The sequence below is a fragment of the Mus caroli genome, unplaced genomic scaffold (genome assembly GCF_978045245.1).
Source record: "Mus caroli unplaced genomic scaffold, Mus_caroli_1 scaffold_18, whole genome shotgun sequence".
In the NCBI taxonomy this organism is placed as follows: Eukaryota; Metazoa; Chordata; class Mammalia; order Rodentia; family Muridae; genus Mus; species Mus caroli.
The window spans coordinates 73869600-73892229 of record NW_028227273.1 but is presented as its reverse complement, the minus strand read 5'-3'; the positions used below and the strand labels follow the sequence as shown (position 1 = coordinate 73892229).

The 22630-nt window shown below is 34.7% G+C and overlaps 1 protein-coding gene across 4 annotated transcripts; it reads right to left on the bottom strand.

Annotated features, from left to right (window-relative positions):
- Nucleotides 1-2825: 2825 nt before the first annotated feature.
- LOC110288372 (vomeronasal type-2 receptor 116-like) lies at nt 2826-21777 on the bottom strand. 4 transcript variants are annotated; one of them, XM_085832904.1, is made up of 7 exons: nt 21392-21681; nt 14941-15235; nt 13825-14494; nt 12927-13142; nt 11290-11413; nt 5171-5290; nt 2826-4643 (listed from the first exon to the last, which is right to left on the bottom strand). In XM_085832904.1, the coding sequence occupies exons 2-7, from the start codon at nt 15090-15092 to the stop codon at nt 3715-3717; spliced, it is 2211 nt and encodes a 736-aa protein (XP_085689030.1). In that variant the 5' UTR covers nt 15093-15235; nt 21392-21681; the 3' UTR covers nt 2826-3714. The 4 variants fall into 4 exon arrangements, with proteins under 4 accessions (XP_085689030.1, XP_085689029.1, XP_085689031.1 ...); XM_085832903.1 differs by having other exon boundaries at nt 2838-4643; nt 13825-14616; nt 21392-21777; XM_085832905.1 differs by having other exon boundaries at nt 2841-4643; nt 14329-14616; nt 21392-21776.
- Nucleotides 21778-22630: the final 853 nt, after the last annotated feature.

The following is a 22630-nucleotide window of genomic DNA, read 5'->3' as shown; positions in this document are numbered from 1 at the left end:
GTGGAAACAAGAAGAACTATTCAAAGAATCAACCAATCGAGGAGCTGGTTCTTTGAGAAAATCAACAAGATAGATAAACCCTTAGCCAGACTCACTAGAGGCCACAGGGAAAGCATCCTAATTAACAAAATCAGAAACGAAAAGGGAAACATAAGAACAGATCCTGAAGAAATCCATAACACCATCAGATCCTTCTACAAAAGTCTATACTCAACAAAACTGGGGAACCTGGATGAAATGGACAAGTTTCTAGACAGATACCAGGTACCAAAGTTAAATCAAGATCAGGTTAATAATCTAAACAGTCCTATATCCCCTAAACAAATAGAAGCAGTCATTAATAGTCTCCCAACGAAAAAAAGCCCAGGACCAGATGGGTTTAGTGCAGAGTTCTATCAGACCTTCAAAGAAGATCTAATCCCAGTTCTTCACAAACTATTCCACAAGATAGAAACAGAAGGTACTCTACCCAACTCATTCTATGAAGCCACAATTACTCTGATGCCTAAACCATAAAAAGACCCAACAAAGATAGAGAACTTCAGACCAATTTCCCTTATGAATATCGATGCAAAAATCCTCAATAAAGTTCTTGCTAACTGAATCCAAGAACACATCAAAACAATCATCCATCCTGACCAAGTAGGTTTCATCCCAGGGATGCAGGGCTGTTTTAATATACGGAAATCCATCAACGTAATCCAGTATATAAACAAACTCAAAGACAAAAACCACATGATCATCTCGTTAGATGTAGAAAAAGCATTTGACAAAATCCAACACCCATTCATGATAAAAGTCTTGGAAAGATCAGGAATTCAAGGCCCATACCTAAACATGATAAAAGCAATCTACAGCAAACCAGTAGCCAACATCAAAGTAAATGGTGAGAAGCTGGAAGCAATCCCACTAAAATCAGGGACTAGACAAAGCTGTCCACTCTCTCCCTACCTATTCAACATTGTACTTGAAGTCCTAGCCAGAGCAATTCGACAACAAAAGGAGATGAAGGGCATACAAATTGGATAGGAAGAAGTCAAAATATCACTTTTTGCAGATGATATGATAGTATATATAAGTGACCCTAAATATTCCACCAAAGAAATCCTAAGCCTGATAAACAGCTTCAATCAATTAGCTGGATATAAAATTAACTCAAACAAGTCAATGGCCTTTCTGTACACAAAGGATAAAACGGTTAAGAAAGAAATTGGGGAAACAACACCCTTCTCAATAGTCACAAATAATATAAAATACCTTGGCGTGACTCTAACTAAGGAAGTGAAAGATATGTATGATAACAACTTCAAGTCTCTGAAGAAAGAAATTAAAGAAGATCTCAGAAGATGGAAAGATCTCCCATGTCCATGGATTGGGAGGATCAATATAGTAAAAATGGCTATCTTGCCAAAAGCAATCTACAGATTCAATGCAATCCCCATCAAAATTCCAACTCAATTCTTCAAGGAATTAGAGAGGGCAATCAGCAGATTCATATGGAATAACAAAAAACCTAGGATAGCAAAACTCTTCTCAAGGATAAATGAACCTCTGGTAGAATCACCATGCCTGACCTAAAGCTGTACTACAGAGCAATCATGATAAAAACGGCATGGTACTGGTATAGTGACAGACAAGTAGACCAATGGAACAGAATTGAAGACCCAGAGATGAACCCACACACCTATGGCCACTTGATCTTTGACAAGGGAGCTAAAACCATCCAGTGGAAGAAAGACAGCATTTTCAACAAATGGTGCTGGCACAACTGGTAGTTATCATGTAGAAGAATGAGAATTGATCCATTCCTATCTCCTTGTACTAAGGTCAAATCTAAGTGGATTAAGGAACTCCACATAAAACCAGAGACACTGAAACTTATAGAGGAGAAAGTGGGGAAAAGCCTTGAAGATATGGGTACAGGGGAAAAAATCCTGAATAGAACAGCAATGGCTTGTGCTGTAAGATCAAGAATCGATAAATGGGACCTCATAAAATTGCAAAGCTTCTGCAAGGCAAAAGACACCATCAATAAGACAAAAACACCACCAACAGATTGGGAAAGGATCTTTACCTATTCCCAAATTGGATAGTGGGCTAATATCCAATATATATAAAGAACTCAAGAAGGTGGACTCCAGAAAATCGAATAACCTCATTAAAAAATGGGGCTCAGAGCTGAACAAAGAATTCTCACCTGAGGAATACCAAATGGGAGAGAAGCACCTGAAAAAATGTTCAACATCCTTAATCATCAGGGAAATGCAAATCAAAACAACCCTGAGATTCCACCTCACACCAGTCAGAATGGCTAAGATCAAATATTCAGGTCACAGCAGATGCTGGAGAGGATGTGGAGAAAGAGGCACACTCCTCCATTGTTGGTGGGATTGCAAGCTTGTACAACCACTATGGAAATCTCTCTGGCGGTTCCTCAGAAAATTGGACATAGTACTACCAGAGGATACCGCAATACCTCTCCTGGGCATATATCCAGAAGATGTCCCAACCAGTAAGAAGGACACTTGCTCCACAATGTTCATAGCAGCCTTACTTATAATAGCCAGAAGCTGGAAAGAACCCAGATGCCCCTCAACAGAAAAATGGATACAGAAAATGTGGTACATTTACACAATGGAGTACTACTCAGCTATTAAAAACCATGAATTTATGAAATTCCTAGGCAAATGGATGGACCTGGAGGGCATCATCCTGAGTGAGGTAACCCAATCACAAAGGAACTCACACAATATGTACTCACTGATGAGTGTATATTAGTCCAGAAACTTAGGATACACAAGATATAAGATACAATTTGCTAAACGCATGAAACTCAAGAAGAACGAAGACCAAAGTGTGGATACTTTGCCCCTTCCTAGAAATGGGAACAAAACACCCATGGAAGGATTTACAGAGACAAAATTTGGAGCTGTGATGAAAGGATGGACCATCTAGTGATTGTCATATCCAGGGATCCATCTCATAATCAGCTTCCAAACGTTGACACCATTGCATACACTAGCAAGATTTTGCTGTAAGGACCCAGATATATCTGTCTCTTGTGAGACTATGCCGGGGCCTAGCAAACACAGAAATGGATGCTCACAGTCAGCTATTGGATGGGTCACACGGCCCCAAATGGAGGAGCTAGAGAAAGTACCCAAGGAGCTAAAGGGAACTGCAACCCTATATGTGGAACAACAATATGATCTAACCAGTACCCCGGAGCTCTTGTCTCTAGCTGTATATGTATCAAAAGATGGCCTAGTCAGCCATCACTGGAAAGAGAGGCCCTTTGGACTTACAAACTTTATATACCCCAGTACAGGGGAACGCCAGGGCCAAAAAGTGGGAGTGGGTGGGTAGGGGAGTGGGTGGGCATGTAGGGGGGAATTTTGGGATAGCATTGGAAATGTAAATGAGGAAAATACCTAATAAAAATATTAAACATTTTTCAACATTGTCCAGTTACTATGCCAACAATTCATAGACTTAACAATTCATAGACTTTTAAGGAGCCAGAAAGCAAATGTGGTTTTAATTCATGAAAAATGGTCAATCATATAAAATCAATATATTAAAATTTGAAAAAGAAATAAAATGTGATTGAGTTGCATTCATATTATAATTATATAACATATGATTAGATTGCATGAAGAATTAATTCAAATCTTTTATCAGTGCTCCTAACACAGAAGCTAACTTTATTATTAACTACATTACATAAGTCTTATTCCGTCGAGAATGTGTTTTGTCCCTGACATGTTTAAATGAATTCCTGTCTGGTCTGATCAAGATAATGTAACACTTAGGACCAAATATAAATCCAAGGAGGGCTGCACTGGAAGCTAAGATAGCGAAGACTTCCATAGCCACTATGAACTTCCCCTTGGTGCTGTGATAGACAGGAAGAAAGGTGACCCATACACAGAAGAACACCAACATGCTGAATGACAGAAATTTTGATTCATTGAATGTGCCAGGTAGATTTCTAGACAAGAAGGCCACGGTATATCCTCCAAATGCCAAGGAGCAGAGGTATCCCAGGACACAGTGGAAAGCAAAAGATGAACCCTTGTTGCAAAAAATGATGATGTATCCATGTTCAGTATGAACATCATTGTCAATGAATGGTGGAGAGGTTGCCATCCATATTCCACAAAGAAGAAGCTGGATCAGGGTGCAGATAGGAATGATGTAGTTTGGGGCCCTTGACATCATTAGCCACCTCACCATTCTCCCTGGAAAAGTGGCTTTGAATGCAATAACAACAGTAATAGCTTTTGCCAACACAGTGGCAAGAGCCATAGTGAATGCAACTCCAAATGTGGTCTGTTGTAGGATGCAGGTGGCCAGGTTGGGTTGACCAATGAAGTTCAAAGAGCAAAGGAAACAGAAGGTGAGGGTGATGAGCAAAGTGTAACTGAGAGCTCGGTTATTGGCCTTGACAATAGGCGTGTCTCTGTATTTCACAAAGATGCCAATAACAAAGGCTGTGAGTGCAGATAAGCACAAAGCTATACAGGCCAGTGTCATCCCCAAGGGGTCTTCATAGGCCAGAAAAATCACAGTTTTCTGGAAGCAGTGGTTTTTCTCTGTATTTGAATAATGACTCTCTGGACACTTCACACATTGATCCACATCTGATGAGAAATGTAGATTATCATGAGATTGTGAGTCCAGCCTGAATTGATCCCTATTTTTTCTGAGTCATTTCTATGTACAAGGACTGTCACAAGTTTCACCTTATTTTATTTTCTTAGGAAAAAAGTAATAAGCACACTGTTGTGTATACTTGCATACTAAAAAAGCACTCCTTTCCTATGTATGTCTTTTAGTATTTATGTTTACATATAATAGGTTTTTATCCAATTATTCAATCACACTCCTTCCCTTACCTAAGTTGTCTATGTTTCTATAGAAAATGATGTCACAACTTCTAGACATCAACTTCTAGTAATTTCACTTAAAATCCTTCTTCCTTATACGGACTTAAGTTGAATTAGCCTAATGTATTTCCTCTGTTTACTCATAAAATATTTCTGCCTTTTATTCCAATGATGTATCTCTTTTAGTAGTAAATAATATAGGTAACTCAGACACAAAAGGACATACATGGTATGTACTCACTAATAAGTGGATATTTGCCAAAAGTGTACAGAATACTCACTCAGGATACAATTCACAGAACTAAAGAAGGTAAGCAAGCCAAAGGGCCCAAGTGATGATGCCTCAATCCCACATGGAAAGGAGAAGAAATCAATTACAGGAGGGAGCAGGGAGGGAAGACCTGGGTGGCAATGACAACAGGAAACAGAAGAGGAGAACATGGTCAGGTATTTGTTAAGGGGAAGAGGACTGCCTCCCTTAGGGCCTGCAGAAAGAATAGAAACAGGCAACCTCAGGAGTTAAGAGGTGGAGGTTCCATCTAGAATGTAACAGAGACTTGTGAGGTGATAGATTCTCAGGATTCAAAGGGAAGGACCTTAGGTGAAATGCCTTACAGTGGAGAGAGGGAATTGTAGAGTCCACCTCCAGCAGAAAGACAGGGCATCAAATGAGGGGTGGGTTTGCCATCCCATAGTCAAAAACTCTGACCCAGAATTGTTTTCTGAAAGTACTGCACAGACAAAAACTGAGAAGAGCCTGAGGAAAAAGGGTAAAAGTGAGAGGCCTAAAGTGGCAACCAGCTCCAGGGGAGGACCCAAGGCCAGACACTATTACTGATACTATGATGTGCTCTGACCCAGCTGTTGAGCCTATCATGACCACCTTCTGAAAAACCTGGTAAACAGCTGGGTCAGAAGCAAATATGTACAGACAACCTATGAACAGAAACTGCTTATACCTGTTGTTGAATTAGAGCAAAGTCAAATGATGCTAAGGAAAAGTGTGACCCTCAACTATCCTCAACCCCCGAGATCTCTCAGACACTGGATCACCAACCAGACAGCAAACATCAGCTGATATGAGGCTTCCAGCACATATAGTGCAGAGGACTGTTGGGTCTGTACACAGTCAGAGAAGATGCACCTATCCATGAAGAGACTGGAGTCTCCAGGGTGAAGGGAGACCCAGTGGGGTGGGATGTATGGAGTGGGAAGGTGAGGACATCCTAGAGGAGACAGGATGTAGGTATGTGATATGGAACAGTCAGAGGATAGTCTAGAAGGGGGAATAAAGTCTGGACCATAAAAAAATTAAATGAAATTTTAAAAAGTTGCATTTCATAAACCTACGTTAGCCTGATATAATCTCACAAATTACATACACTTTATGAAATACACATGAAAAATTAACAACAGAGGATGATTTTAAGATCATTCTTTTTCAGAAAAGAGTCTTAAATGTACTCCTCTGTAAAATTCTTTGTTTTTAAGATCTCTTCATTCTCTGCTGCAGTTTAGTGAATAGAACCTATTACATTAGTAATTTCTCAAAAAGTACCCAATTAATTGTTTCCATAAGCAAGGCATAAATTTTCAAATACAAAATTATTAGAAGAACATACAGACTTTAGAGAACACTTCTATAATACTGTGTTCATGAAATTTCGTAAACTCTATGTTTAACCTTAAATATATGTACCTAGATTTTCAATGTTACATTATCAATATTTTATATTTCTTAAAATGTGATTTGATCACCAGACCTTAAATTTTACTTCATTAATAAGAATAAAAATTTATATCTCAACTTTAAAAAATAGTATTGCATTATTGTGCAACTTTTAATCATCAATATTTTCAAATTTAAACTGTTTGGCACATATTTGAGTTTTACACAATTGTTAAGTATAGTTAATAAATAGAGTCCCGTTCTGAGTTTGTCTTGGTGATTGACCCAGTGTGATTAGGCATATACAGGTACATTTCCAACTCTCTTGTGATATGCATATGACAGGTTTGAGTACATACATTTACACACACAGACACACTATACATAAACATATACTTACACATATACAACAAATACAGGTACACATATACATATCTATGTAAGGGTTTTGGGAGACTAAAAATTTGAAGATAAAACTATGATTACAGAAAGTTTGCATTTACAGAAGTTACAGTAGAATCTTCATAAAAATCAGAAACCTCAAAGGTCTGTAAAGAAACAGTGATATAAAAACCTGTGATGATACAATTCTGTATATAAATTCATGGTTGTAACATCATGTAGATGGTTAGTAAAATCGCAGGCCTGATAGATAATCATAATAAAAGGAAGGTTGGAATGATGGCACACCCTTACATTAGGAGCTATTGTAAATGGAAGATCAATAGCCTTGATTGAGCTTTCTATAGTGCAGGTCACACATTCCAGCATATTTGGGTAGCATGTATTGGAGTAGAGTGTATTATATTATATTTTATTTTATTGTTTTCTGTTTTTTGGTTTTTTTTGAGACAGGGTTTCTCTGTGTAGCCCTGGCTGTCCTGGACCTCACTCTGTAGACCAGGCTGGCCTCAAACTCAGAAATCCGCCTGCCTCTGCCTCCCAAGTGCTGTGTGCGCCACCACGCCCGGCTTATTGTTTTTTTTTTTTTTTTTTTTTTTAAGGGAGAAAACAACAGATTTGATAAGTAGAGATTCATGGGTGGTTCTGGTATGTTTTGCAGGCAAAAATGTGATCATATTTACTATACATAAATTTTATTTAATTTTTTTGAATTAATTCTACTCTAGACTCAAATTTAGTTAATACAGAAATAATGAGCAATATTTTTCCATTGTTGAAGATACCATAATTGTGCATATTACCTATTTTTCTAATTGAACAATCTATATTCCATAACTTCTCTTAGACTTTTTTCTTTTACTTCTCTGCATTAAATGGCTTACACTGTCTTTAGGTTATAATTACATATAGTGTTTATATGACATAAAGATAGATGATATAAAAGTAATCCTAATATTTAATTATAGTAGACAGTAAATGTGCTGGGAAAATCAAACACAAATTTCCAATTTCTGGACTTTTATGAAAAGGAGGTAGAATCTGTTGTTAGTTACAATTTTTAGGAGATACATTTATTAATTATTTTTGCAAATTGTTTTAATATTAGCAATGATAGGGTAGGAAAAAGTATAATAAAATTCTAGATATGCAGCGTTTTACATGTTAGAAGACATGATTTAATGTTTGTATCCTAATATTTTCAGAATTCAAACTTTAGGGTTTATATGAAGATTGACTATGTACATGTGATATATCTTTCATGTCTGTGGTTATTTTTGATTTTAACCTTTTTGTAGTGCTTATTATAGATTAAAACCTTTGATATCAGTCAATTGATACTAGAAAGTACTGAAGTTTCGAATCTGTGATTTAGTAGCATGTTCTCTGGATGTGGTAGACAAAAGATATGACATTGAAAGTGATAATGAAACCCATATACTACCTCTGTTATAGCCTACCTACAAAAGTTTAAAATAACAGGAGAAATGGGTGTTGGGTGAATAGAGTTGTTGGATCACGGAAAACATCTCTTTAAGGCAATAAAATGATGTACATCATTGTGGCTCATAGCTCCAAGTAATTTTATGCATGTTAAAAATTCTATGATATAAATAAAATGTATCAAAAATCTGATAGTTATTATATTAATACAAGAAGAAATCTAATCAATGTCTATGAAATGCATTCATGGCCATTATGCTCTCTCATCCCCTTTCTGTGTATAGCTTTATTTATATAGTCTGCCATCTTATGTCCAGCATAGTCTTATATAAGCATTATCATAAAAAAGAATGCTAAATACCACAGAACTATGGGGAATGGATAGTGTGAATACATTTCAAAGTTTGATTCTGTGGATTGCATGAAGGCACTATTAATAGCTATGTATTTTGTAAATGCCATTAAATTAAACACCAAAACTTAATTTATTGAACATATTACTCTCTCTAATGCAACCAAAAATCACAACAATTAGAAAGATGACGGCACATCTTTCAAAAGTTGTCTCTTTGAGTGAATCAAGCTTGATTTAGTTGAATTGAAATCTCTTAAAAGTCTGTGAATAGTGAAATGAGAAACGTCTACAAAGGAGGAATAGAGGAGAGTATGGCAGACTGCTTTCTTTCTAATCACCCAAGTCATGTTGTATAGTTCATCAGTTCAGATTCTATGTATTTATAAGATGAGTTTCTCTTTACCACTTTGAAATTGACACTAAAACTTCCTTAAATTTCACTTAAGTAACTTTGTATCTGATCATTAAAAATATTGCTCCTCCATTGTGTAATGTAAATAAAGTGTAAGATTATAAAATTCACTATGAATTTTATGATTCCATCTCAATACAATTAAGCTAATTTAAAATAATACAGAATGGAAACAATGAGTCAAGTATTAAATAGCAGGTGTAAAACAAGTTTTAAATTTTATGGTGATAACATTATTATTCTTTGTGTGTGTCTTACCTTCTCTCTGTCTTTGTCTCTCCAAATAGGTCTCTCTTTCTCTCTACATATACATATATGAATATGCATATATAAGTAGGAATGTGCATATATTTGTATATACATACAAATTATATGTATATATGTGTGTGTGTGTGTATTCATATATTGTTCAAATATGTGCATGTGCTTTATGTCTATGACTTTAATCCATGTGCTAGATATTCACTCCTAAAATCAACAATAATGTAAACTAAGGCTAGTAGCAAAGCATTGGCTCATAATTGCAAAATGCTCATGAATTTATGCAGTTATATTGGCAGTGAATCATTAATTACAGGAGTCATATGCAAAGTGAATGACAATAGTCCTTTTCTCTATACACACTTGCTGGGTTCCTAAATAAAATAAAGGCTCACTCAGATCTTAGCAGAACGTTACTCTTACCTTTCAAAGAGTGAAACAAATTAATCTATTTTATTTAAAGATTAAGTCTGTAGTATCCACATTTAGCTATGAAAATAAAAAACAATGTCAAACTAATAAAGGAAATATCTGTGACAATGGCAATAACTGTCAACTGTACTTGATTAGTCTGACAGAAATTTTCTAAGTAAAGTTTTCAAAAAAGTTTAAGTTGTGTTGTTATCCAGTCTTAGTTGTTCTATTGCTGTTTGTTTATAGCTTTACATTGTTAGACTATTTCTGTCATATCGTGAAACATGAAAGCATTGAGGTAGAGATGGCACTGGAGAACTAGATGGATTCTGACATCCTGATTGACAGCAGAAGTCAGAGAAAAGTAAGATTCTAGATGTCACATGAACTTTAAAACCTTGAAGCTTGCTTCTACTGACACATCTCTCACTAAAAGATCAATCATATGCTCTATTGATTCCTGACGATTCCAATAATAAAATAAAATGTTTTGTTAAAATCATGTAATTATTGAAGACATGGCAGAAACCTAGCAATCTTTACAATGTGCAAGTAACTACAAGAAAACTGTGTTTTCTGAAAACGTAGGGAATTTGCACCTATGAAGTCATATCACATGAGACAAGTAGTTAGAAGTCTGTAGGCTTAAGCCAGACCAAATTCCCATATAAAGAGTGAAGAAAGAAAGAAAGACACACCCCCAGAAAATGAGATATTGGCAATTGGTGGTTGTTGGAAGAAGTGTCTTTTTTTTTTTCTTTTTTTTTTTTTTTAGCATAAATCCCATGGCTGATTGACAACCTTCAAATAAGATACTCACACACACACACACTGGAGTACATGAGGATTACAGACATTTTTAGGTTAACTATAATGTTTTCGGTAGTTAAGAAATAGCTGAATAGATATGAAAGGTTTGGAAAGCTTGAATATAGTTAAAACACATTGTCCAAAAATTATCAAAAAATGAAAAATTGAAAGAAAATACATTTTACATTTTATATTTTTATGCAAAAAATTATGTTCATATATTTATATATTTTAAATTTTATATTAAAAATGAGTGGGCACAATCACCACTATGAAGATCTGTGCCACAGATAAGTCTTAATAATATTATTCAAATACAGCTGAAAAAGCCAACTGATTCTTTGTCAATACATGTTAACTGAAATAAATCATACTGTGAAGTACCCCAGAAATACTTTTTTTTTTTTTTTGCTACAATCAATATTTGAAGTGAATCAAAGATATAAAAGAAGTATGGTTTTTAATGGCTATGGTGGGCATTGCAAAGGGATGATGATGAATTTTGGCATTTAGGTTCCCAAACAAATAAATGAAGATATTTATCACTGATTTGAATTCACACCATTTTCATTGGCTAGTATATTATGGCCTCTTGTGAAAAACTGGAAAAGCTTTCTGTAAAACCTGTATTTACCAGTCTCATTAGAAATCTCATCTTCTGCACAAGGAGTGCAATTGTAGCAGCAGATCGCCTTGCCCTCCAGGATTATTTTTCTGAATCCGGGCCCACAACTCTCACTGCACACAGATTGGGGGATCTGAGAAGAATGAAAGGAATGTTATCTTATGCTTAGTATTTTATAGAAAAAAAATTTAAAAAACCAGAGTTTTTGAATATTATGAAATAATTTTCACTTATTCTTACAAGTACTGAGGATTATTTAGAAAAGTTATTCAGAAGCAAATGTGCTTAAATATTTGTTTGATATTATCAGAGTGGTAGAGAATTTGGAAACATAATGGAGTAGGGACAAGTTTGCGAACAGCAGACCACAGGGAAGATATGAAGACCACGGGCTCTCTCCGCATATGATATTATCTCTATACTTTATGACTACTATATTGAGTACGTTTATTTCCACAATGATTGTAAATATTGACTGTCAATTGACAGGATTTAGAATGGACAAAGTAACAAGATATGTGGGGTTTTTTTTAGCAAGAAATACACGTATTAAATTCGCTAGGTTGAAGAGGGTCTCTTAAATTCGAGTGTCATTTCTAATTGGTTAAGATCTAAGAACAAATGTATAAAAAAATAGAAGAGAACAGCATTATTCATGCCTTTATACATTCAGATGATATCATATCATCCATACATCTGGAAATCTTACATTTCCTAATATAATGCACTGCACCTTCAAACTGTTTCTTAAATTATTTCAGCTATGTATTTAATATAAGATACAGTCAAACTAGTAGCTTTTACACAGACATACACTATATAGTTCTCCTTTTTCAGAGTCTGAAAAAAATACACTAACTGATCATAGGTTGAAATTTCTAAGTAAGATTGTCAATGGACCCATTGTGAATCTATGTACAGTTAAGGAATACTAACACATTTATATATGTCATTTGGAATGAAAACATTTCAATATAGGTGAAAGTATTTGGGTGCATATTTCCATATTTTTGGCACACTTTGGAATGTTAGAAGCCTCAGACACGCTTGCAAAGTTATCTCAATGTGGTTGGAATTGAAATATTTAAATACCTTCCTCAGATAAGTTTCTTATTTCATTTACTATATGTAGGAGTATATAGAAACATTATCTTTCTGTATATCAACCTGACTTCATGACTGCACCTTGCCATATTACTATCTATCACGGAGTTTCATACTTCTGGAACCATAAGCAAAAATATACTTTTTCTTCCATGGGTCATGTTTGGTCATTTTGTGTGATCATACAAAAAGAATATTGTTTATCTTGTTTCATGTTACTATTCCCAAATGGGAAAATTATATAAAGCACAATGACCCATGACTTATTTTGGAGATGGAAATATCCTACTCCAAAGGATTCATAATTTGTGACAAATAATATTTATATGAGTGAACATTGTGGGCCATATTTAACATTAAATACTTCTATTAGTCTGAATCAAGGAATAAGAAAACCTAATATACTACTGTTACCTTTGTTGTATTTTATACTTGTAATCAATAGTGATTGATTTTCAGTCAGAAAACAAGTGTAATTATATAAGAAAATAAATATTTATTATTAACATAAGCACAAAGCATTGATTAAAGACATAACCCACATCTGAAAATCCTTCTGGCCATTGGATCATCTCTTCAGACAAAGACAACTGTTGGTCCTGGGCAGTATTTGCAGAAAAGGATCCTATTTTCACCTTTAGTCCAAGACCCTTTGGTAAATTCCAAAGGTTAAGAATGTCATATTCTGCATTTAGTTTCTGTCTCCAATCTAAACTCATGTTGTCTCTCTCATCAATTTCCTTCAAGAAAGTGTTAAGCTGAAAGAAATCCATGAATTTATATTACACTGTATTCAAGAAAAAAAATCAACCTATGTTTTTGAATGTGTCTTATTGTTCTTAATTTCTAATGAGAAAATCAAATTAATGAAGTGTCCAGTAATGTTGAGTAAATGAATTCCTGAATGAGTGGGATATATAGTTCATAGAGAAAATTATGAACTACCCTCAGGTAATGAATCAATGGCTTCTGACTCGTGCCATGATACTTTTTTGAAACCAAGTAAGACCCATTTGATTTTAAATTATCTTCAGAGGTACATAGTCTGAAATGAGGGTGTTGATGTTTCAAGGCTAATTTAGGGAATTATTTAAGACAAAACCACTATGATTGTTTCACTTAAATGTCCACTCACTTATGCCTATTGTAATAAATACATAAGCTACTAATTTTATTTCAACTATTACCATGTGAATGTTGTATATCTAGTTATTGATAACATGAAATTGATGTTGACTATGAAAATATCAGCCTGGTATCTTGTATTCCATTTCTCAGCAACACTCTTTAACCTGCCTTGCCTTCTAGATAAATTTCAAAACCCCCAAATTCCTGTGATTGTTGACAAGATAAACAGGATTTTACAATCCAGAATTTACTGTCAATTCACATATCATATATCAAAATGATGATAGTACAATTTGTTACAATGGTTATTACCTGCCAGGGCGAGAACACCAACACATCCCCATTTTCATGGGGTTGTATTTGTATTTGTTGAATACTCATCACATGAAGACTATGAGCCAGAGCATACACAGCATTATAGATAGTCTTGCTCTCTTCACTCATCGCTATGTCGAATATATGACAAGGTAATACATCCAAAGAAGCATTGGCTTGACAGTTAGCCAATAGTTGACAATCAATATCAGAAAATGAGCACTTGAAGAACAAATGCCACAACTTAGGAAGATAAATATCTTCTGGGTATTTGTAAGGATTAACTGTTTGAATGAAATTGATAAACTCAAAATTCTTTCTGTAATGGTGAGTAAAAATTAAGCTCCCATGGAATGAGTCTAACAAGAAATAATCACCATAGTAAGTAACATGTGGTTCAATGTTCAAGACCCAGACTTTCAATGTTAATAACCTTTGCCCAATATTTCTCATTAGAATTTCTAGAGAATCAATGTCACCATATATAATTATGACATTTACCTCATCTATATTTTCCCAGAATTTGCTAAAATGTGAAGTCCAGGTGGCAGGGATCATTTTAACAAAAGCTATGCAGACTCCTTTTCTCTGCATATATTCTTTGATTTCTGGTAGAATTTTATTCCCTTTGTGGTCATCTGGAAGGATGAGACCAACCCAGGACCACCTAAAATGAACCATCAAAGAGACAATGCCATGTGAAAGTGATGTATACTTTGGGGCCATCTGGTAGAGAGAAAAATACTGACTTCGGTCACTCAAGATGGGATCATAAGGTCCATAGGAAATCTGAACCAAGTGAGAAAAAGAATATTAAGATCAAATACAATTTTATTCCTGAAACAACAAATGACATGAGGAAAAGAAAGATAGTTTTATTCCAATTTTAAAGAAAAATTCCTGCCTAGCCTGCTAGTTTCAAAGAACTACCAAATTCCATTTACTTGACTATCATTTCTCTTGTATGCAAGAGAAATTTGTTTCATATCAATATCTCTGAATACATGTTTTGCTGCTTTAATAATTCAAATATCCCTCTTGTAGTTTGAAAAACACCTATAATATCAATGAAGATATGTGATTCCCAGTTCTCACACTCCCAAATTTTCTCACCTGTGGAAATTTGAATAGTTGAAATAAAGTACTAATTTGGGCAGATGTTGTCCAAGATGTTCCTGTGAGTGCAGCAGAAATTTTTTTCTTGTTACAGTTGTAGTTTGGCAAAATCTTTTTCTTCCTTCTATTTGTGAACCAATTAAAAGCATTCATGAGAGTGTCCTTCTCAGTGAATCGGACATTGTAGAAATCAAATCCAAGTGATATATTAGGTAAAATATTAGGGTTCCCATTGATCTCCTCAATGGCAAATACCAGAGCAAGGATATACTGGTAGTTCTTAAAATTATATCTGTGTAAATAGCAAAAAATTCATAAGAGGAATAACACATAGACCACATATTGAGTAGCATAAACTTTATAGTTCATGTTTAATTCCATAAAATATAAACAAATGTTCTCCATGAATAGTTGGAATTAGATTTGTTACATACATCAAGATTTAGCAAGTTCATTTAGCATTACCACTCTTAATTTTAGTTCCTCAAGGCCTGTTGTATTTATTTTTTTATTAGATGATACCAAATAATTTCAGTCTAAATATCAGATAGCACTTTCTCCCAAAATAACAGCTATTTTGTTATTTTGATCTTGGTGCTCTGAAATCTTCAGTTATGAAAACCTACTATTTTTTTAAGTCAATCACATTTTAGAAACAATATTTTTATTAACTAGTAATTCAAGATTAACTAATACATTTCATGTGGAGTCACTGCTGCCATTTCTCTGACATTAGTTTTCAGTATGGCACTTTGGAATTGCTAACATACAAGCTTAGAACTTGCAGAGGAAAGCTAGTATCTGTCATTAATTTGATAACATTAGAAATAAGGCACCACAAGTTTATTTTATATATTTGTCTGTATCCCTGAGTGCATGCATGTCTCTGTATATATACAGTTTTATGGAGGTCAGTAAGTATGAATTCAAGAGAAGACAATATCCAGGGTTACAACTAGATTTTCTTCTTACTTAGATGTTGTCTATTTTATTTATTTATGGCTTTCATTCATTTTGTTAACAGTTGCTTGCTTTCTTGATTAAAGAAATGCCTATGATTTTAATGGAAATTCCTGGGTATATCAAACTGGTCTTGAACTCATAAATGTCAACCTATCTCTCTATGGTAAGTTCTGGGAATAAAGTCTTACAATACCACGTATGGCTCCCTTTATTTATTTTCTATTCACATATTCCAAATTTTCAACAAAGGACACTTCTAGAGATACTCTTGTTTCTGTCTCCTACTCTGCTCATGATTCCTGTATCACAGGCATGCACTCATATTCTTTTGTGAAATATAAACTCAGGTCATCAGTCTTTTACTTGGAGTGTTCTACTCTCTGAGCTTTCACTTCCTTTGTATACTAATAACTTATGTGAACAGAAAAATACCTTTTTTCTCTGAAAATACATGATTTCCAATTGAAAGAAAAGTATATTTTGTTTCAGTGTCAATGTTTGCTTAGCACAGAAAATGCTTCATTATGGTTCCATTGTGTAACTTTTCTTTCCCTCCAAAGGACTATGGAATTTAGCTCAGGAACATTGGAAAGATTACCACAAACTCTTGTTCTTAGAACCAGTGGTTGGGAATAACCTCATGAGTAGAATGATTTTTCAATACTTCAGGGTAATTATATTTATGATTTCACACTTTATATAACAATACACAGTGACCTTAAAATGCTCACATGAATCAGAACATGAGCATGTACAATGAAGTTATGCAATCAAGCCAACCACAAAATGAGAAGCTATTTTTCTTAGCATTTTGTTTCTGTGAGGAGACACAACGGCCATGGCAACTAGCATAAACACTGGGACTAACATACATTTTCAAAGTTTTAGTCTATGATGTTTATAATGGGAAGTATAGATTATGAAAGCAGAAATGGTCTTCTATAGATTTATTTTTTAATCTACATGCAGGACAATTGGAAAATGTAACACATGGTCCATACTTGATCTCCTTAGACCCATAAGCCTGCCTCCACAGTAACACAATTCCTCTAGCAAGTCTATACCTTACTACAAAGGCCACACATCTTGATAGTACCACTCATTATAGGCAAAACATGTAAACACAATACAATATGGGAGACATTTCTATTCAAACCACTTCTTTCCATTCCTTGATTTTCATAGGCTTGGAGCCATAACATAATGCAAAATACATTTAGTCTGATTTCAAAAATTTCCATAATTTAAAATGCCTTGAATTTTTTTAAGGTCCAAATTTCAGATACTACTCTGAGATTCTGCATTCTATCATCTTTAATTCCTAGTAATAGCAAAATAAAACAGCAGATCACATACCTCCAAATTATAATGATACAGAATATACACTACCATTTCAAATTTGAGGTAATGGAGCATAATGAAGAATTCCCAGACCAAAGCAAAAAAAAAAAAAAAAAAAAAAAAAACTCAAACAAAATAAAACAAAACAAAACAAAAATTTTCTCAAACAACTGCAAACACTGAATATCCTTATTTGATGTCAAAATCATCTTGAGATCTCTAATTCCGTTCATCTTTTTTGACTATAAAAGATTTCTTTTTCTTGGGCTTGTTCCATTCCCTATTAACAGCACTCCTTAGTTGCTAACCCTGGGTTCAAGAATCTTCAACATCTTGGGATCTACATGGTAATCCAGACTTCTCCTTTAGGGTTTCACATATTTGCTCCTCTAGGTATCAATCCAAAGACAGCCTGATAAACTCTTGGACTTATAATTTTCCTTATTACTGGAGAGATTACACAATAACTTTCTTTCTTCCTTGACTTTTTTAAAATATTTTTATTACGTATTTTCCTCAATTACATTTCCAATGCTATCCCAAAAGTCCCCCATACCCTCCCCCCACTTCGCTACCCACCCATTCCCATTTTTTTGGACCTGGCGTTCCCCTGTACTGGAGCATATAAAGTTTGTGTGTCCAATGGGCCTCTCTTTCCAGTGATGGCCGACTAGGCAATTTTTTGATACATATGCAGCTATAGTCAAGAGCTCAGGGATACTGGTTAGTTCAGAATGTTGTTCCACCTATAGGGTTGCAGATCCCTTTAGCTCCTTGGGTACTTTCTCTAGCTCCTCCATTGGGAGCCCTGTGATCCATCCACTAGCTGACTGTGAGCATCCACTTCTGTGTTTGCTAGGCCCCGACATAATCTCACAAGAGACAGCTATATCTGGGACCTTTCAGCAAAATCTCGCTAGTGTATGCAATGGTGTCAGCGTTTGGAAGCTGATTAAGGGGTGGATCCCTGGATATGGCAGACTCTAGATGGTCCATTCTTTCGTCACAGCTCCAAACTTTGTCTCTGTAACTCCTTCCATGGGTGTTGTGTTCCCAATTCTAAGAAGGGGCACAGTGGCCACACATTGGTCTTCATTCTTCTTGAGTTTCATGTGTTTAGCAAATTGTATCTTATATCTTGGGTATCCTAAGACATGGATGCAACTGCCAAGTTATACTGCTTACTAGGGCTTGAATATGATACCTTCATAATATTAGATTGTTACCATCTTTCTATACTTTTTGGTTACCTGTATTTGGATGTTCTGAAAACTCTCCTGAATACATAGAAGAAATTTTCAGTTCGAGTTGGACACATACTTGATAGATTAATAAAAGGACTAAACATATTAGGCAATGGATTGATATTGGCCACTGCAGGATACTGATACTGACTCAACTGGCCTGAGTTTAAGCTCAACACACTCACTGTAGGCAGAGAATATTTGTCCCCACAGTTTTTCTTTTACTTGCAATTTGAGCTTCATCAAAAGTATGTGCACACACACACAAATATGAACGATGTTAATACATATCAAAAGACTCTATCATTAATGTGACAATGGGGAAAAGCTAGTTTTTCTCTTGAAATTATGCTATATTCATCGGTAACATTCTATATAGCAAATATTGACATGTTATACTTCCTATTAACATGTACTAAGAGAAAGATCAATTTAGTTAATGTTATCCTCAAAAGCTAATATTACAGAATATAATGACAGCACTTATTCTTTTGTAAATATGGTGGTAACAAGGAAAGCATTCATGCTCAATAACATATAAGATATAAAAATTGAAGAGAGAGAAAAGAAACCATCCATTTGATATGCAGAGAAATTTTCCAAATAAATAAGAAAAGGGTGATAAACATAAAAGAATGTTCTCAGCTTTGTAGTATATATCCTTTATGTGGTCAATGGTACTTGATAAATTACACTTCGTGAATGAGTTATGTGAGATAATATTGTTAATTCTTTATAATAAAAGTCAATGCACTCTACCATAAATTTAATTTTTTTCTGACTTTTTGACAAGTTAAATATTTTTGAGAGGGAACAATCCTTTCATTTATAATAAACAAACCAGACACTAAATTCTCACATAACTGAAACTATAGTTCTTGCAGTGCAGGCTTTAACATTGCACAATAAAAAGTAACTGCATATCAATGTTTATTGTTGACTGAGAGTAAAGGGCAGAGAAAAAGTTGAGTAATAAGAAACATTAACTATGATGAAATAGAAGACCCCCAACACCCATAGTTTCCACAACTGCTATGCATATGAGAGATTTTTGTGATTCTTTTTCTTGAAACAAATATGATTACCTAAAAACAAATTAGATCTACCATGAAATATTGTAGCTAAATATCAAATTTTCCATAGCCATGTTTTCTGTTTTAAATTTTCAAAATAAATCCCTCAAGATAAAAAAAAAATGTTCAATTTTTCATTTATAACTAAACATTTTTTGTCTTCCACTGAGTTTGATGTAATGTTCTAAAATCTCACTATGATTTTGCCAAACACATAATATTGTCACAGTGACCCTAGTTTACCTTCAAATCTGTATTTTTTTGGTTATTTCCACTTCTTAACTTTCACCATATTTCCTTATGTTTTTACAGGCATTTCCAGGTGTTAATGCTCTGTGACAACCTTACTTACTGGGCAAGTATATAAGATACAGTTTGTGAAACACATGAAACTCAATAAGAATGAAGACCAAAGTGTGGCCACTGTGCCCCTTCTTAGAATTGGGAACAAAACACCCATGGAAGGAATTACAGAGACAAAGTTTGGAGCTGAGATGAAAGGATAGACATCTAGAGACTGTCATATCCGGGGATTTATCCCATAATCAGCTTCCAAACGCTGACACCATTGCATACACTAGTGAGATTTAGCTGAAAGGACCCAGATATAGCTGTCTCTTGTGAGACTATGCCGGGGCCTAGCAAACACATAAGTGGATGCTCACAGTCAGCTATTGGATGGAACACAGGGCTCCCAATGGAGGAGCTAGAGAAAGTACCCAAGGAGCTAAAGGGAACTGCAACCCTATAGGTGGAACAACAATATGAACTAACCAGTACCCCGGAGCTCTTGACTCTAGCTGCATATGTATCAAAAGATGGCCTGGTCGGCCATCACTGGAAAGAGAGGCACATTGGTCATGCAAACTTTATATGCCCCTGTACAGGGGAATTCCAGGGCCAAAAAGTGGGAGTGGGTGGGTAGGGGAATGGGGGGGGGGAGGGTATGGGGGACTTTTGGGATAGCATTGGAAATGTAAATGAGGAAAATACCTAATAAAAATATTTAGAAAGGAAAAAAAAAGATGATATTCATGGGATTGAAAAGTCTGATTTATAATAAGACACATTTTATTTCCTTTATTAGGAAACACATGAATATTTTTCTGTAATTCAGAAAATTTTATCTGACTCTATGCATTCATGTGGAATATTTCACACATGCTAGGAAATAGAAGATGACCCACTCATAGGCATGATGTCTTGGTAAATACAACCATAAAAATGAGAGTAAATACTGCAAACAGATAATGTAAATAGGTAAACACTGGAAAGCTCAAAATAAAAATTAAATCAGCAAACAATCACTTATAAGAAAAATTGAGATGGATGAAATATCTCTGGAGCCCAGAAGTATTCACTATTCTGATGCAATAAATCTGGAATCAGCTATAAATATTAAAACACAGCCTCATCACTCAAGCATCACAATACACATTCAGGACTTACTAAATTCAGTAATATAATCTAATACCACAAGAACACATTAGGAATATGAATAAAAATATCAACTAAGTATAAATTAACACTTCTTAAAATCATAATATTGAAAACTATTCAGTTATTGTGGCATAACAGTAACTGCAAATAAAAAGTTACACTTTATTAATCAAAGGAGGGAACTAAGATGAAGAAACTCAAAGTTACCATTTTATTCCACCTGAGAGAGGAAAAGAAGCCAACATGATAATACATTTAAAGAGTAAATTTTCAAATATCTAAAAAAAATAGTCATTTAAAAATGAAAAATAATATTAGTACAATTTAAAGAGTACTCCCAATAAGTCATAAGAATTCTAAACACTAAAAGTTAACAATTGTACTTACTGTATATGATTATCTATATAATAGTATGGTAGAAATGGATGTGGAATTTTCTTTCCAGAGTAGTAAGTATGAATAGGAAAAAATGCACCAATCATGACATCTCCTTCATGGTGAAAATCTTCAGTCGTTTGGTAATAGCATTTACTGATATTCACAGTCTTAATGGCAGAGACAAATTTGGGAATCTGTAAGAACCAGAGAATAAAAGTCCAGTACAACATCCTATTGATACACTCATCAGCTTGATGCAGTTCAGACAGTGCATAGTATATATTATGTTGAGGTCACATTTTTGTGACCACGGGTACTTTGAACTTTACTGATGAGAGAGACTGACACACTAATAATTCCAAGGCTTTTCTATTGCTTCCTCCCCTCGCATTGGGAATTTTAAATCTATTTCTCTTGGACTCTGCAGCTGAGGCACTCTACTCAGGTAAAAAACAAGCTAGGAAATATGTTTGTTCATATTCGTCACTAGCCCAAGGCACTATTTCAGCCAAAGCTACAAATTGCCACAGATCAGGGTTGAAATCGTCTTGGGATGAAGTGACTAAAAATATGAAGCAAGAAACTTTTTATATGTAAATACCTTAAGTTGATCCCCACATGTTACATCAGAATAGACCAATAATGTGAAAAATAGAAAGGACAAAATGAAAACATTTCAGGTATATCCACTCAAAGTTATTGTATTGCAGGGATTTTGAGAGGTCCCATTTAGAGCTTAATTGTGAAGACTGAGCCATCTAAATCATATAAGGCTACTACTGACATTTTTGCTTGGCTAGTTTCTCAGCTAACATTCTATTCCCAACTCTCTTGACACTTTGTTTCTACCAAGTGGCTCTCCCTGTTAACCTCTGTACACTCTTGTTCTCCTCCTTTCATTCAGCATCAGTTTTCTGCATCACTGCTCTCCTACCATCTTTCTGCCTGTCCTGCCACAGATCCAGAGTTCAACTCTTTGTTTATAAAATACCACACTCTTTTCATTTCATGCAAAAAAAATAGTGAGAGTTATTACAGTTTATTCACCATAAACAAATCAACAACAGGATGCTGCTCTGAAGTGTTGCCTTTTGGCCAGATTGAAAATTAATTGTCCTTCAGTTCAGAAGCTTACTTTGTAACATGATAATCTCAGAGATCCAGCTATTCATTTATTTATGTAATTGTTGATTTATTGATTGATTGATTGATTGATTGATTGATTGCTGATGAAGAAGTCCCAAATAT